At 43.4% G+C, this 18097-nt stretch overlaps 1 protein-coding gene and 1 pseudogene across 1 annotated transcript in view; one reads left to right on the top strand and one right to left on the bottom strand.

Moving 5' to 3' along the window:
- LOC102472498 (histone chaperone ASF1B pseudogene) overlaps positions 1-17503 on the bottom strand; it is a 51031-nt pseudogene extending 33528 nt beyond the window's left edge.
- Positions 17504-17705: 202 nt separating this feature from the next.
- The window catches only part of KCNK12 (potassium two pore domain channel subfamily K member 12), a 59722-nt gene continuing 59330 nt past the window's right edge, over positions 17706-18097 (top strand). Inside the window, exon 1 of the mRNA XM_027765900.1 lies at positions 17706-17784. Coding sequence (XP_027621701.1) covers positions 17706-17784 — 79 coding nt within the window. The remainder of the gene's footprint in view (positions 17785-18097) is intronic.

Here is an 18097-nt window from a genome sequence, read left to right on the forward strand (position 1 = left end):
TAGTTATAGTCTTGGGGGCAGGGGCCTGCCATGATGGCTGATGCTCACTGCCAAGTCTAGCTGTAGGGGGACACTGATGCTAATAATGAATGCTTTCCCAGAGCAGCCCCCCCCCGCCCAGTGGTCATCAGTAAAACCACCATGCACATAGGAAAGCAGGGAAAAGGGGCTGGAGCAGGTGGTCTGGATTACCTCTGTGGCTCCTGTCAGCTGTAAAATCCTAGACTTTTATGAAGATTTAGAGAGAGGGCAAAAGCTTGGGGCAGGGTAGTGAGAGATGCCCAGGACCCGAGACTCAGTGTGACTGTTTAATATGCCCCTCTCATTTGGTACTTGAGAAACTGACACCCATGAGAGGAAAGGACTTACTGAAAGCTAAGGAGGTTGGGTGTCTGGAGGCCCACTTTTTCATAGGTGACATCTTCTCATGTTCTGACATGGTGGATGGTGGAAGACACAAGAGAGCCCTCTCATCTCTCTGACTCTCTTTTTTTAGACAGGGTCTTAATGTCATGCTCCTTCATCTCAGTCTTTCAGCTGGGACTACAAACACATGCCAACACACTCAGCTCTTTTTTAGAGAAGATCTTACTATATCACCCAGGTCAGCCTTGAGCTCACTATCCTCCTTCCTTGGCCTCCCAAGTCACTAGGATTATAGGTGTGTGCCACAATGCTCAGTAGGGTCTGTTTTATAAGGGCACTAAAACCATTCATGAGGGCTCTATTCTCATGATCTAATGACCTCCTAAAGGTCTACCTTCTACTACCACCACCCTGGGGGGTTAGGATTTCAATACATGAATTTTGGAGGGAACACAAACTTTCAGGCTATAGCACATATATCCACTTTCCCACACTTGATGTTACTGCTACTTTCTCTACCTCAGGCCTCAAAAGCCTGCCTCTATGGAGAGAAAGCATGAAGAGAGTAACTGGCAGACGCTACCCAGAAGTGCCTCTCTCAGCAACTGAAAAGAAAGGCTGTTCCAGGACAAGGTTTCTTAGCTGTGACATTCCTGGGTTATGGACTGCATCATCACAGACACAAGCCCAGGAACCGTTCCAAACTAGGGAGGGACGTTTTGCTGGCAACCCTGGGGACAGTAAAGGATACAGTCTTGGTGTGTAATAGATCAGTCAAATCAAGAAACAAAAAAAAGGAATCTGTGGCCCAGTGGGAGAGCACCACTATGTAGTGGCTGAGACCACATGAAAGGCCTGGGTTCAGTTTCTGGGCCAACTTAAACTGGGCATGGTGGTGTGCACCTGTGGTCTAAGCTAAATGGGAATTTGGCACAGGAGGCTCACAACCTGGAGAGACCCTGTTAAAAATACCTGTCTCTACCTCCCTTCTGCTTGTTGACACTTATTAAGGAAAAAAAAAGCGGTGGGGGAAATATATGTTCAACTGCTATGGAAAAGAGTCTGGCAGTTCTTTAAAAGTTAAGCATAAATTTACCATGTGATCCAGCAATTCCACTCCTAGGTATATGCCCAAATAAATTGAGAACAGGTGTTCAAATACTTGTACATGAATGTTCATGGTACACTAGTCGAAGTAGCCAAAAGGAAGAAATAATCAAAATGTCAATTTTAAAAAGTTTAGTATATTCACACAATGGAATATTATCCAGCCATAAAAAAAAATGAAGTATGAACATATACTACAACATAGATGGACTTCTAGGACACTAGGCTAAGTGAAAGGAGCCAGTCATAAAGGGCCACATATGATTCCATTTATATGAAATATCCAGAATAGGTAAATTCATAGAAAAAGAAAGTAGATTGGCAGTTGCCAGGGTTGAGGGAAGGGATAATGGAGAATAACTGCTTAATAAATACAGAGTTTTATTCTGAGGTGATGAAAGGAAGTAGATAGAGGCAGTGTTTACCCAACACTGTGAATGTACTAAATGCCACTGATTTGTTCCCTTTGAATGGCTGGCTAATAATAAAAAGAGAGAGAGAGCAGCTCAGTCATGGTAGAACAGTGGTAGGGTGCTGCTTCATGACTAGAGCCATATGTGAAGGCCCTGGTTTCAGAGCCCAGAATACCCAGTGGAAGGCATCCACACTGGGTGCGACTTTGGCACACCCATGATCCTAGCTGGCTGGAAGTCTGGAGGGAGATTGTGGTGTGATGGAACCCTGTTACGAGTGTCTGTCTCTCTCTCATAAAGAAAATAAATAAATGAGGAATTTGTGATCTTGAATTACCAAAAAATCCAGGCACTCAAAAGATCTCATCAGGGAACCAGCAGTTGACGTAGAGGCTGTGTGGCTGGACTCCCATGTAGTTGACCACAGTTCAGGTCCCAGACCCAGTAGCTTAAACTCACACCGGGCCTGTGTGCGTACGTGCCCAGGATCCCGAGAAGAAATGGAGGAGAAGGGATTGCGGTGTGGCCATCCCCCCTGGGGGGTGATTTCTCACTTTCTGTCTCTCTGTCTCTCTCTGTCTTTCTGGCAAGCGCATGTGCCCTATGGCAAAAAACTCTCAAAAAAAAAAAAAAGAAAGATCTCATGAGGACTCATTCTTTCCAGCCATCCCTCGACCTGCTTTCTCCTTGGTAGGCTTGGCCACATACTGGCTTTTGAGCTTCTCACCTAGATATTATCCCTAGAGCTCATGATCCACATTGGTAAGAGCTTCATTTTCTCCAATGAATCTATCAAAAGTCCCAGATTTGAGCCTCATTTTCTTGAGCCAATCCTTGAGGTCAGGTGGGTATAACTGACTAGGCTGGGACTTGGCCAAAGTGGGATGGGGTGGAGGTGAGCATCACAGAACACACTCTACCCAAACCAGAGAAATCAAAATGGAAAGTGGGGTGTTCCGCAAAGGCAGTGGAGTCTGGATAGGCAGAAATTACTAATGTCCACTCTAGGACTCTAGAAAGCATAGCTCCTTTTTCTCCCTCCCTGACCTCGTGCCAAGACATTTTAAAGCATAGGGAACCACAGCGTTTGAGTTCCCTGGAACAGCCCTGGTTTTCAGTCATCTGTCCCAATGCTTGTGGGTCTGTCTATATGTCTTGATTTCATATTGGAAAACATGGTCAGATCCCGAAAGCCCTCACTAACCATGTGGCCCTTCCTCTAATTCTTTTCCCTTCAGCCTGAAAGTCCTTGCCAGACCAAAATAAGCTGACCCTCGATCCTCTGGAATTTTATTTTGATGATGAATAATGGATTTAGACAAGGAGGATAGAGGAAGTGAGAAGAAAACCTGCCCGTTCTCTCCTTGGGTCTGCCATTTCTCTCACACACAGATCAGAGTCCCATTTCCATGGATCTCCTTCCACATCGCTGTGCCCACCCCGGGATCTTCTGTCCCAGCACGCATAGTTGGGACCACTATAGCACAATTACAAGGTTGCTGATGGATTGACCAAGGAATATGCCCTGTGGAAGGCATTCATTCCAGAAGGCTTCTGTTCTCTGGAATAGGGGATGACTCCCTCAGAGACCCCACCTTGCATCCCTGCTCAGGTCCTGGGCCTGGATAAAGGATTCTGAGTTCCCCAGGAAGTGAGGAGGTAGGAGTGGGGATGGGACAGAAAGAATGTGGGAGCCAGGTCCTATGTCTGAGCCCAAGTCAGGAAAGCATGCCACTAGTATTCAGAATCTTCTGAGTCTCTGCAATGCTCTTTTTAAAGAATGAGGGCTGAGGCTGGCAGGTGGCATGGTGATTAGTGTGCTGGACCACATGGCCAACCATAGTTTGAGTCCTGAACCTGGAGACTTGCTTTCTCATTTCCCTCTCTGTGTCCGTCTCACGCTGGTCAAATTAAAATAATAATTAAATTAAATTAAATTAAATTAAATTAAATAATTCTTAAAAAAAAATAAGAGAGCTGACCCCCACATCAGGGAACTAAGGAAGCACTTGCTTACTAACATGAAAATGTAATTAACCAATCTCTGTCTAGCTCTTTGCCTAAGAAACAGGGTACCTCCCTCTAGAGGATAGGGACTTGAGCTGCAGCCTTTCTGAATATGGAAGGAATCCAGTACACTGAAGAAAGGACAAGTGGCAGATGAAAACTACAGTCTTGGGGAACCAGCAGTTAGTGTAATGGCTATGTCGCTGGACTCCCACGTAGTCGACCGCGGTTCAAGTCCCGGACCTGGTGGCTTAAAACTCACGCCGGGCACGTGTGCGTGCATGCCCAAGATCCCAAGAGGAGAATGGAGGAGAAGGGATTGCGGCGTGACCATCCCCCCTGGGGGGTGATTTCTCACTTTCTGTCTCTATGTCTCTCTCTGTCTGGCGAGCGCACGTGCCCTATAGCGAAAACCTCTCCAAAAAAAAAAAAAAAAAAAGAAATTGAGGCACAGAGAAGTTAGGTGGTTTGCTCAAGGTTACACAATCAGCAAATGACAGAACAATTGATAGAATGTGAACCCAGGCTCCTGACTTCATCCAGTAATTGGGGCCCATATGCTGTGGGATTAGTGAGACAGAAAATCAAAGCAAACACATAATTTGGGCTGAATTGGTCCGGGACTTGAACCGTGGTCGACTACGTGGGAGTCCAGCGACATAGCCATTATGCTAATTGCTGGTCCCCCCTGTGCCTCAATTTCTTAATCTAATAAAATGGAGAAAATGGTAATTTCTACTTATTGGGTTGTTAGGAGAACTAAGTGGGTTAATTTATCTAAAGCCATTAACATAGTGCTTGCAACATAGTTTGTGCTATGAAAATGTTAGCTTACAGCAAATCACTAACACAATTTTTCTAAAATGTGAAATTCTCTTTGTATAATATGAGTGGGGATTATTTTATTAATCCATGGGGAAATATTTACAAAAATGTTCACAAATTAACTGGTTGTCCAACTCTATCTTTTTTATATAAGGTCTTAAAATCTCATATGAGAATTCTCTTGTCTTAGGGTGTTTGGGGACATCTTGGGATATGGGGGAGTCACTGTAATATACATATAATGATGTGTTTCATAGGTCTCTGGGGGCTGAAGACAGGAACTTGAGTCTGAAGTGGAGTCACAACAGGCAACTTCATTAATTGAGGCTCGGCTTTGTTATTTTTTCCTAAAGTAGCCACAGTGGTGTCTTCAGTGCCTGTACCTTCCAGTGTCTTCTGATGTTTCCAGGGAGGCTGGGCTCTATTTAGGAAATACGAGTAACAAGTGCTAGTGGTCTTCAAAACGTTTATGGGAAATGTGTATTGTAATAGATTTCAAAACTTGGCACCAAAATAAACTTTTTATCCTATTCCTTTGAAGTTTCTTTACATAATACACACACTGGAAAAAAATCAGCACATTCTTTCTCCCTCACTGACTGAGATGACCAAATCAGAAGAGTCCAGCTGGCTCCATCAGGCCACTCACTAATGAGGGCAGGTAACAAGCTTTCTTTACCCATCGGAAGCCACCTCCGTGGCCCCAGAAGGTATTCATGATGAACAAATGACAATATGTGTGTGAGGGCTTTGAAAAGTTATTTTTGACACAGTCTAACTATAACCCTAACAATGACTTTTCTTCTAACCAGTTTGTTTTGCAGGTACAAGTCTGGTCTTTAGCAAGAAGGATGTGCTAGAGAATCTCACACACCGAGTCTAGATAGCTTCTCTCCCTCTGCAGTTTCTACGTAAGAAAATATAAATATCAGAAGAAACAGACTCCATTGATCAAAGGCTATCAAGTGCCATTTTATTATAATTCACATGTAGTCCGCGATTGGGTAAATCCTGTCATCTAAATTATTTTATTATTATTATTATTATTATTATTATTATTATTTTAGGTTTTTGCCATAGGGAAAAACCTGTGCTTGCTGAAGAAGAAAGAAACAGAGAAGGAAAGTGAGAAATCGCCCCTTGAGGGGATGGCTACATCACAATCCCTTCTCCTCCATTCTTTTAGGATTTGGGGCATGCATGCATGCACATGTGCCTGGCATGATTTTCAAGCTCCTGGATCTGGGACTCCAACCACAGTCGGCCATGTGGGATTCCAGCTGCCTTAACCACAGTATCACCTACTGGCCCCAGAAAGAAATAGGAAAAGCCCTCTCCACCAAGGCAGTTTTCTAGCACTTCTGCTATGTACATTCTAATAGTTGACAATGGGAGAGTGGCTAAAGAATCAGAAAAGGATCTGGAATAAAAGCAAATTAGAAAATAAGAAAAACTATTTTATTATTTATTCATCTTTTAAAGAAAGAATTATTTATTTTATTTTATCACTATTATTATTATTTGCTACAGGGCACACATGCTCACCAGAGACAGAGAAACAGAGAGTGAGAGAAAGTGAGAAAGCAAGATGCCAGGTTTGGGACTTGAACAATGGTTGACCATGTAGGAGTCCAGCACCCTAACCACCACACCATCTGCTGGCCCCCATTTATATTTTTATCATTTCTTTCAAAAGATAATATTTTAATATATTTAGTTAAATTATCTCAGTGGCTTTTATTTTCAATTCATGAATTAGGGAAGCAGGTCTAAAAATTCAGAAAACATACTTCAATGAGCTGAATAGAGGAGGTTGGCTGTACAGGCAAAGAACTGAAGAAAGCAGAAAACAGAATAAAAAGCATATTGGGGTCAGCAGGTGGCATGGTGGTTAAGGCACTGGATCCCACATGGCCAACTCCACAGTTTGAGTCCTGGACCTGGCTGCTTGAAAATCACACTGGCTGCATGTGTATACCTGCCCAGGATCCTGAAAGGAGAATGGAAGAAAAGGGATTGTGGTGTGGCTATCCCCCTTGAGGGCTGATTTCTTATTTTCCCTTTATCTCTGTCTGTCTCTGGCAAGTGCATGTGCCTTGTGGCAAAAAATCTTTAAAAAAAAAAAAAATGCACGTGAGACTGGCAGGTGGCATAATGGTTAAGGCTCTGGACTCCCACATGGTCAAGGGCAGTTCAAGTCCTGGACCTGGTGGCTTGCTTTCTCACTTTTCTCTCTTTATCTGGTCACATTAAAAATAATAATAAATAAAATTAAATAAATAACTATTTTTTAAAATGTACCAATTAGTACCAGTTTAGTTCAGGTTACTTTCCTTGGAAGGATGAAAGCAGAGGGGATTTCCTTATTATGCCCACTAAAACTGTCATATTTGGTGATTTGGTTATTCTCTCTCTCTCTTTCCTGATTTTTGTAAGGCAATTTAGTTTCAGCTTGATGATGTGGAACTTTAACCTGAGAGACTCCATTTTGGTTTGATCAGCTGGGGGTCTAGTGCAAGAGCTCAGTTCAAATCAGTGGCCTCCAAAATTTTTATTTAATATTTCATCTATAAAAATCATTGAAACAGTGGCCAGCAGGTGGCATGGTGTTTGGGGTGCTGGACTCCCACATGACCGACCATGGTTCGAGTCCTGGACTGCCGCTTTCTTTCTCTCTCTCTTTCTCATTTCTCTCTGGTGAGTGCACATGCTCTGTAGCAAATATAAAAATAAGAATAAAAATAAGAATAAATAATTCTTTAAAAAATATCGAAATAATGGCCGGCAGTTGGCATGGTGGTTAAAGGCACTGGATTCCCACATGGCCAATTGCAGTTTGAGTCCCAGACCTGGTGGCTTACTTTCTCACTTTCCCTTTCTCTGTCTCTCTAAGGTCAATTAAAAAATAATAACAAATGCAATTAAATAAATAAATAATTATTAAAAAATAGTGAAATAAAATTCATATAACATATAATTTACATTTTTAATTATTTTAAAGTGTAAGATTCAGTAGTTATTAGTACATTCGCAATATTATACAACTATCACCACTAAATTCAGAACATTTCCATTACTCTAGAAAGAAGCCATGTACTTCCCAATTCTGTCCTCCTCAACGAATAATCCATTTTCTGTCTCTATGGATTTGTCTATTATAAAAGTTTCATATAAATAGGCGTGTCTTTATTTTTTTATTACATTGCAGACAGAAGGACCTGAGACTGGGTGTTTTATGAAGAATTAGAGGTCTATTGCCTCACAATTCAGACTATGTGGAAGGTCCAGAGGTGTCACAAAATGGCATTAGGCATAACTTTGAACAAAGTGGAACCTGGCCTATATCCATGTAGCCTCTACCTAACTCATTTCCTTTCCTTATAAATACACCAGGACTCAAATGGGAGACCCAACCCTAACCACTCAATCACTAATCTCTTCCCCAAAGTCCCACCTTTCCACACCATAATTGAATCAAGCTTCAATCACTCAATCACTAATCTCTTCCCCAAAACCCCGCCTTTCCACACCATAATTGAATCAAGCTTCATCTTCTTAATCTTCTTACAATGACTTAACAAATGAATTCTGGGAGGACATATACAAACTACAGCAGGGAACACGTGTGACCTTTCATCATTTACGTCATTTCTTGAGCACCCATCATGAGCCAGGCACTATACGAGTGTCTGCCCTCAAGGGGCAAGTCTAGCCAGGGAGAAGGACCTATGGCAGCGGAACTGTTCTGCCTGGGAGAGTTGACGGAGTCCCAGTATTTCTGTTGCTATGTGGACAAAGAAAAAGGAGTTTTCTTGATACAAAAAATAATGAAATAACAGCCGGCAGTTGGCGTGGTGGTTAAAGGCGCTGGGTTCCCACATGGCCAACTGCAGATGGGAGGACATTCCAGGAAAAAGGGACAGGAAAGAGATGGTAGTGTATGTTTGGAGAAGACAGAATCTCTCAGGGCTCTATCATTAGATGTACGGGAGGTTGGAAGCATGCTGGGGAAGGAGGAGATGAGGCAACTGTTAGAAAGATTAGTCTTGGAGGCTCATCTAATGGCTGAGATTGCTCCTGTGGGCTCTAGGGAGACCACAGAGGTACACAGCCCAGCAGAGGTATTTTTATTTTATTTTATTTTATTTATTCATTTTTAATTATTTTAGAAAGATTTTTTTTAAGAATTAATTTTTTTAAAATCATTCATTTATTTTAATTTGACCAGAGAGAGACACAGGTGGGGTGGGGGGGTGGGAGAGAAGTGAGAAAGCAAGCCACCAGGTCTGGGACTCGAACCATGGTTGGCCATGTGGGAATATCCAGCACCTTAGCCACCATACCACCCTCTAGTCCCTAGAGAGATTTTTGCTATAATATGTGTGTGCTCGCCAGAGAGACAGAGACAGAAAGTAAGGAATCACCTAGCAGGGGGGATGGCCAGGCCACAATCCCTTCTCCTCCATTCTCCTCCTGGGATTTCTGGCATGTACACACACGCACCCAGTGTGAGTTTAAGCCGCTGGGTCCTGGTTGACTACATGGAAGTCTAGCAATGTAACCACTACACCATCTGCTGGTCCCAAGCAGAGGTATTTTTAAGGCAGAGTGTATATTTTAGGAAGGAAATCAGCTATGGAGTGAGTGGCAGAAGAAAGACTCTCAAACAAAACAGAGGACTACAACCATCCAAGGGAGGGAAGGCTAGGACTCCCTCTGGCAGTGGCAGCAGAAATGTCCATCTGAGAGAAATTTCTAATGCCAAATGGACAAGAGTTGGGTGTCTGCCTAGATGGGCTGGTGTGAAAGAGAGGAAGTCAGGACTCTGGACCAGGTTCCTTCTGATGTACAATGTCATAAGACCTTGAAAGAGGCAGAGGCAGCCTGTAAATCTAGTACCCACTGCTTAAAACACAATGGCTTCCTCTTTGTCTTAGGAATTCTAATGGGACTTCCAAAGCCCTGCAGAGTCAGGCCTCTGCTCTGCCCCACACCTCCCACAATTGTCTTCCTCGGTGTTTTCCTCTTTCCATGACCTTCGCATATGGTCTTCCATCTGCACAGCTGTACTCTGACACTCACATCTCCTCCTCCTGTTCAAAGCCTGCACATCTCAGCCTGTCTGTCAAAATCTCCCATATACATCTTCACAGGACTATATAGTCTTCTCTCATGAAGAAGAGAGAACCGCAATGGTAATTTCTAATTTACTTGTGGAATTTTATATTCTGAAGCTCCATAAAGGTAGGAACCAAGTCAGTTTTGGCTCTTGTATCCAGCACCTCGTCACATATCTGGCATATAATCGGTGTCCATAATATTTGTTGGGGGATGGGGAATTAGCAAATGAAAGTTTCCAATGAATTTGGGGCCCTTTGAGATGTAGTTTCTGTTAAGGACAGTGGAGGGAGAGAAGAGAGTCACTGGAATCCTGGCATTTTCACTGGGGACCTCCTCTACCTCAGCTTGGGCTATTTTTTCCTGATAAAATCTGCTTATGAGGAATGCCAAGGGCAACTACAGCTCCCAGGGTGAATCCAGCTAGTGCTTTGCTGGCGTATTACTCTCAGGTTACAATATGTAATACTTTTTACACGTAACATAATGAGGCCTCATATAATGAGAAAACATCTCCCAGGTTGTAACCAATGTCCACAAGTGCATTTATTTAGCACTTTCCTTCCTGCTCAATGTGCTTGGAAACACTTGGACTCTCCCAGCAAACCTTTCAGGAGCTAGTTCCTCCTGTTTTCCTTTTCATTCTCCCCTAATTCTCTACTGAAAATTCTCCTCCAATAGTTCTACTATGAGAGTGTGAATTGCTGAATGTGCTCAACAGAAGGTTCTGCATATTCAGTAAGAGCTCCAGGGAACAGGAATGTAAGAAGGCCCAAGACCACAGGAAGTAGAATATGGTTCACTTCAAGCTTAGCCAGTTCAGTGGACACTTGGGTTGATGGAGATTGCCAGCGTGCTACTGTGTGAGTCCTAACTACCTCTCTGGGCCTTAGTTTCCTTCTCTGCAATCCCAACACAGAGGATTGCAACAGTACCCCAATGGTACTCTCACCCTCTCTCCTATTCAGACTTGAAAATAAAGGCAATTTGTAACGAGTTAGAATCCTTAAGAGCACAGTACCTGGCACAGAGTACAGGTCTGAAAATATTTGTTGTACAAGTAAAGGAAAAAAGAAAGGGAGGGAAGGAAGATGGGAGGAAGCAAGGAAAAAGAGAAGGAAAGAAGGGAAGGAGGGAGGCTGGGTGGGTAGGAGGCATACTGACCACATTAACATGCTCAGCTTCAGAGAGGACTTTCACAAGGAACATTCCTCCCTCCCCAGAAGTCCTATTGAGTTATATAATACATTGAAAGGTATACCCAAGACTCTTCTCCCCATCCCTTCCTCACATCTACCTATACCAATCCTACTCCTCAAGACACTACCCCCTCTCCACACCCCACCTCCAATTTTCCCTTCCACCAAGGCTCATTTTCTGGGTTACTAGTAAGGAAGATGATTAGCCTCTGTTGCCTTTTTTTTTTTTTAATTATTTTATTCAACTTCATTTATTTATTTATTTTATTTTGACCAGAGAGAGAGAGAGAAAGTGAGAAAGCAGGCCACCAGGTCTGAGACTTGAACCACAGTCAGCCATATGGGAGTCCAGTGCCCTTAACCACCACGCCACCTACTGGCCCTGCCCTTCCCGTTCTTTAAGTTGAGCATGATATGTTGTGCTAAGATCCATCCTTAGGAGGTGAGTTTTAATTCATGTCTGATGAGTAAGTCTCTTGTCTTTTCATAAACCACACCAGTTAATAATGTGAAAAATGGTTTGGCTATATGAACAATTGCTTCCATAAACTCTGTCCCCTCTTCAGTGCTGCCTTTGTTTCTTCCTTTGGGCCTCACCTTGTTTTCTTAAACTTGTTCGGTTAAAACAAGTGCTTTAATTCTCTGGAAAGGTTAATTCAGTATTGCTAGAACTCTGGTTCCTTCAAACAATGAGATATTAGTTATGGCAACCCCATAGCATCGTATTGCTGGTGCCCTCCTCCCTTACTTTGCTTTTTGTTCTGACCTAGCATTTTGGATTAGAAAAGTAATTGATACCTATCTCTTGCAGTTGTAAGAATATAGAAGAATTGAGGCAGGGAAAACCCACAGGGAAGTCAACCATGATGAGACTTCAGACACCTGAGAGAAAAGAGAAGGCTAAGGAATGAATGGGAAAAACAGACTCAAATCAAGGAGTCACACCTGTTAATTGTCTCACAACTTTTGCGCATTAAGTTTCCATCTCAGACTTATTTCAAGCAGGGACTTGAATATTCGTAATATTCAGCTAGTAAAAGATTGGACAAAAGTGGGTCAAATACATGAAAGTTAATTTTCTCCTATAAAAGAAGACTAGGTCTTCCTCTGTTATGTGAGCTCATTTCATCATTTTGCTCCTGCACAGGGGATGCACTCCTCCATGGGATGACTCATCCAAGTTATATATATATATTTTATATATATATCTTTACTGGCATGAAAGTACAAGAAAGGCGACCCTCAAAGTCACTTGTGATTGAAGATGGCAACCAGTGCCCTAACCATCATATCTGTATTCTAGGAAGCATGACTGAGGAAAGAAAAATGGTGGAAGAGCAAAAGGGCCTTCCTCCTGGTAGAATTAGCCTCCTTTGTGTAACCTTCCTGAAAGTCCTATACAGTATTTTGCTAGAACTTACTTATTTACCAATTGTTGCCATAGGGTGTATATACTCATCAGAGAGTCAGAGACAGAAAGAAAGGCAAAAAGCACCTTCAATAGGGGATGGTGGTCATGTCCCAGTCCCTTTTCCTCCCTTTCTCCATCCTGTCATGATTATGAGCATGTACATGTCCCCAGAGTGTTTTTCTTTTCTTTTTAATAATTATTTCCTTTATTTTACTTATCATTACTGGTTTTTATTTTTTTCCTTTTTGGAGAGGTTTTTGCAATAGGGCACATGCACTCGCCAGAAAGTCAGAGAGAGACAAAGAAACAGAAAGCAAGATATCACCCTGCCCAGGGGGATGGCCACACCACAATCCTTTCTCCATTCTCCTCTCAGGATCTTGGGCAAGCATGCACACATGCCCGGTGTGAGTTTAAGCCATCCAGTCCGGGACTCAAACTGCCGCCAACTACATGGGAGTCCAGCGACATAGCCATTATGCTAACTGCTGGTCCCCATTATTGTTATTTTTAAATTTGGCCATAGTGAGACACAGAGAGAGAGAGAGAGAGAGAGAGAGAGAGAGAGCGAGCGCGAGAGCAAGCAAGCAGGTCCGGGACTTGAGCCATATCAGCCATGTGGGAGTCCAAGACCTTTAACCATCATGCCACCTGCCAACCACTCCAGTGTGTTTTTCAAGCCACCAGGATCAGAATTCAAACATCAGGGGACCAGCAGTTAGTGTAATGGTTATGTCGCTGAGCTCCCATGTAGTCAACCATGGTTTGAGTCCCAGACCTGGTGGCTTAAACTCATGGCGGGTGCATGTGCGTGTGTCCCAAGATCCTGAGAGGAGAATGGAGGAGAAGGGATTGCAGTGTGGCCATCCCCCCTGAGGGATGATTTCTCGCTTTCTATCTCTGTCTCTCTCTGTCTTTCTGGCGAGCACATGCGCCCTATATAGCAAACACCTCTCAAAAAAAAAAAAAAAAGAATCCAAACAGCTGTTGGCCATATGGGATTCAGCTCTTATTGCACAAGGCTTAGCCATTGTGCTATGGAGCTGGTGCTGTTGATATTATAATGGTGAAGGAAAGGACATGGTAAAGGGAAGAAGAGAGAACCAGCCAATGTGAAACTCATTTGAAACTCCATTTGTGAGGACTCTATATGAACAAATGATACACTATACAGCTTGTTTACATAGTTACATCAGAAAAGGTAGAGAATCTAGATGTCTATAGTTGGGGAAATTGATAAATAAATTATGTTATATTCAAATTACATAACATCAGCTAAGATTTACTACACAGATGCTGTCTAAAATGCTTTACATAAGTTACCTTGTTTAACCTTACAGCTTCTTTCTAAGGCAGGCCTAGAGCACTAATTTGCTCAAGTTCCGTTTTTGTTTTTGGTGTTTGTTTGTTTGTTTTTTGAGAGGTTTTTGCTATAGGGCGTATGCGCTCGCCAGACAGACAGAGACAGAGAGACAGAAAGCGAGAAATCACCCCCCAGGGGGGATGGCCACGCCGCAATCCCTTCTCCTCCATTCTCCTCTTGGGATCTTGGGCACGCACGCACACGTGCCTGGCGTGAGTTTAAGCCACTGGGTCCAGGACTCAAACTGCGGTCAGCTACGTGGGAGTCCAGCGACATAGCCATTATGCTAACTGCTGGTCCCAAGGGATCCAGTTCTCTTAACTACTAGGCCATGGTATGACTCATCCAAGTTATATATGTATCTTTACTGACATGAAAGTACAGTTGATCCTGGAACAATGTGGGATGAGAGAAGCCAACCCCCCCACAAATAGTCAAAAATCTGTGTATAACTTTTGACTCCCCCAAAACTTAGCTTACAGTTGACCAGAGACTTATCAGCAACAGTTGACACATGTTTTTTATGTTACATGTACGATATACTATATTCTTATGATAAAATAAACTGGGGGGAACATTTTAAGAAAATCTTAAAGGAGAGAAAATGTATTTTGGTACTGTACCATATTTATCGGTAAGTTTATGTCATCTATTCACAAGAGGAGATGTCTGTTAGTACCTACATCAATGTTGTCTTATATGACACAAAACACTGTAGATGTTATATGCATTACTAGTACTAGGTATCATGTATCAGCAGATAGTGTAATGGTTATGTCACTAGACTCCCATGTAGTTGACTGTAGTTAGAGTCCCAGACCTGGTGACTTAAAACTCATGCCACGCACATGTGTGACCAAAATAAATTATGTTATATTCAAATTACATAATGTTAGCTAAGATTTACTACGCAGATACCATCCAAGAGGAGTATGGAAGAGAAGGGATTGTGGCATAGCCATCCCCCCAAGGGAGTGATTTCTTGCTTTCTGTTTCTCTGTTGAGTGCCTTATACAAAAATCTCTCTCTAAATAAAATAAAGTAAAAATCTGCTAAATTAGGAGCTGACAAGTGGTATGGTGGCTAAGGGTGCTGGACTCCCACATGGCCGACTGTGGTTTGAGTCCTGGACCTGGCGGCTTGCTTTCTCTCTCTCTCTCTCTCTCTCTCTGTCCCTTTCTGGTCAAATTTAAATAAATAAAGTTAAATAAAATAACTCTTTTTAAAAATCTGCTAAATTAGTTGCATTGTATTTATTAACAGCTTTACTGAAATATAATTCACATGCCATATAGTTCATTTAAGGTATACAATTTGATCCTTTTTAGTGTATTTACAGAACTGTGCAATCACCACTACAAATCAACTTTAGAAAATTATTTTTGTTTTTTGTCTTATTTCATTTTAATTTGCTAAAGGGTGTGTGAGCTTGCTAGAGAGAGAAGGAAAGTGAGAAGGCACTCTCATGGAGATGATCACACCATAACCCCTTCTTTATTTCTCCTTACAGGCTCCTAGCCTTTTTCAAGCCAGATCTGGGACTCAAACCAGTCAACCAAGTAGGATCCAACTACATCAACAAGCACACCAACAGCTGACCTGTATTTTCTTTTTTTATAAAATATGAAAGACACATAGAGACATAAAGAGACAGATGGAGAGAGGTGCAGATGCAGTAATCTTGGAGTTAAAATGAGGGCATCAAAAAGTTGGGTCAAAATATCTTTTCAGGAAAAAAAAAGTCTATCCTGAGTTGAGTTGTATTATATTTAACGAGCTGGAGAGGAGAAGAAATAAGATGGCACTCAAGTAGGGGCCACAGGACAAGCAAAGGTCTGGTGATTGGACTGAATAAGGAGTACTGGGAAATTACTAAGAGGTAGTAGAACGTGAAGCTTGGATGATTTGCTGGTAATTACATCATCAAAGGCTTTGAATGGCAGCCTCGAAGATTTCAAGATTACTTTTATTATTATTATTATTATTATTATTATTATTATTATTATTATTTGGAGATTTTTGCTATAGGGCATGTGCACTCACCAGAGAGACAGAAAGTGAGAAATCACACCCCCAGGGGGGATGGCCATGCCACAATCCCTTCTCCTGCATTTTCCTCCCCATATCTTGGGCATGTAAACACACGCACCCAGTGTGAGTTTTAAGCTGCTGGGTCCAGGACTCAAACCACAGTTGACTATATAGGAGACCAGCAACATAACCATTACGCCATCTGGCGGTCCCTAAATATTAATTTTTACAGCTTTGGGGTAGCCTTTAGAGACTGATTTAAAGATGTCAATCATATGATCAGATCAAATAGGCAAGATCACAGCAATGACTGGTAGGTGCAAGCACAATGGACCTAAGTGGGAGGTATCTAAGAAAATGAGTCCTTATCTTTTGTAAAATGTTGCAGCAATTCAGGGCTGAGGTAAAGACTTTGAACATAGCCAGCTGAAAGTCCATGACTTAAATATTGATTCAGTGGACCAAAGCCACATTTATCATGGGATCGGTTCCCTAAAAGACCCGTGCCTATGTGCAGGGAACTCATCATTTTCCTATTATATAAATTGATTAGGTCATTCAAAGTTGAGCATGATGCCAGGGGTTTGCTGCTAATCAAGCTAGAATAATAAGATGGATGACAAGGTAGGCCCCCTGCCAACTGGGCAAGGAGCTGATCTCAGAGGCACAGAACACTGCAGTAAAGTACCCTGTTTGTGCTCGGAGTCTGAGCAAAGACAGGCACTGAGAGGTCTGGCAATGCCCTTCAGCTGCATCTGGAGGCTCCAGGCCCAGTCCCTGGAATGATACCTCTCGGCTTCTGCTGGAGCTGGCCAGTCAACTGAAATCCAGCTTCAGAGGTCCATGGTGGCATTGTCCTCATTGCCTGCAGGGGCTTGTAAGAGTGGGGGTACTTGAGGAACAAAGCCTAGGGAGACATCTGTGGAGAGCCCAAGGAAGACAGTCCTGAGGAGAGGGTAGCTGACAGGTGTCTTGACAGTTAACAACAGTCTGTAATTACAATAATTTGTGTTAAGACTTTTACTGTGCTCCAGAAGAAGAGGAAGGGAGCTTAGTTCTTTCAGTGGATAAGATATTCTTTTCCATATGCAAAGGCTCCAGAGCTGGGTTAAGAACACTGCAAAACTAGCCACATGCTATTCAGTGCCAAGAAGCCTAGTTCTGACTTGGTGGTGGAAGAGTCTCTCCACATCTGCCTCCTCCCTAACACAGAGGGGAGTGCAAGTTGCTTCCATCTATAAACTGGAGCCTCATTTTTTGGGAAGATCCAAGTCTCCGAGGTGCCCTGGTTTGAGAAAAATCAGCATCCGAATTCAGTTGTCTTTGGGGTTTCCCACAGCTCTCCTGGCCCCCAGCCTACTCTTCATTTTGTGTAAGGGGCGGGCTCAGAGGACTCTGGTTTCAAAGTTATGAAATACTCAGTGAGTGGTGGAGGCTCCATCGGAGACCTTGACCGGTAGGGGACTGACACTGCTGCCACAACTTTGGGCGACCTTAGCTTGGAGCGTTTACTGTTGTGGAGGATAGATAGCTTGGGATTGGGGATGGGAGAGAGGCAGCTCTGCCTTTTGCCACAGTCCACCCACCCAGAGTAGCTAAACACTACCGGCACTGCCTTTATTTTCTGACATCGGTTTCGTACCATCACCATCAGGGTCCTCATCTCCTCCGCCTATAGAAGGTTTTTCTGTCTGTACTGAGGGTATTTTTTGCCACGGAACTTTGTGGCTCCAGCCAAGCCGACTTGTGTCTAGCAGAAAAGTGCCCTCGGCAGTGCGGAAGACTCCGAGTCTTCCTTGAAACACCACCATTTCCCCTGAGCACTCCAGAGCACACCCCCTGCTCCTACCTCTGAGAAACCTCTAATGGGCTTTGCCTACACCCCCTCTACCTCTCTACCCTTTGTCGCATACAGGGTCTTATCCCCGACCTTGGGCTGGAGAGGTGGGTGAACTAGAGAAAACCAGCAGCCCTCCTGGCCTGGGCGGCGCTTCCTCCTCCAGTTGCACCTCAGTCCCCAACCGGTGCTTGACTCCTCCCTTGTCTCTATTCCGCAGCGTCCCCGCCCTGTCAGTATGCTGCTTGAGCGACGGGACCTGCCAGGGGTTGGGGGACACAAGAGAGGTAGAAAGAAAAACAGAGAGAGTTTGGGGAGCGCGACCCAGTAGGGTGAGAGTCCTCGCCCGGCTCTGATGGCCTCGGCAGCCCTGGCTCTGCCGGCCCGCCTGCTGCGGCACCGATGCGCCGTCCCCGGGGC

Source organism: Tupaia chinensis, unplaced genomic scaffold, assembly GCF_000334495.1.
Source record: "Tupaia chinensis unplaced genomic scaffold, TupChi_1.0 Scaffold139917_1, whole genome shotgun sequence".
Lineage (NCBI taxonomy): Eukaryota > Metazoa > Chordata > Mammalia > Scandentia > Tupaiidae > Tupaia > Tupaia belangeri.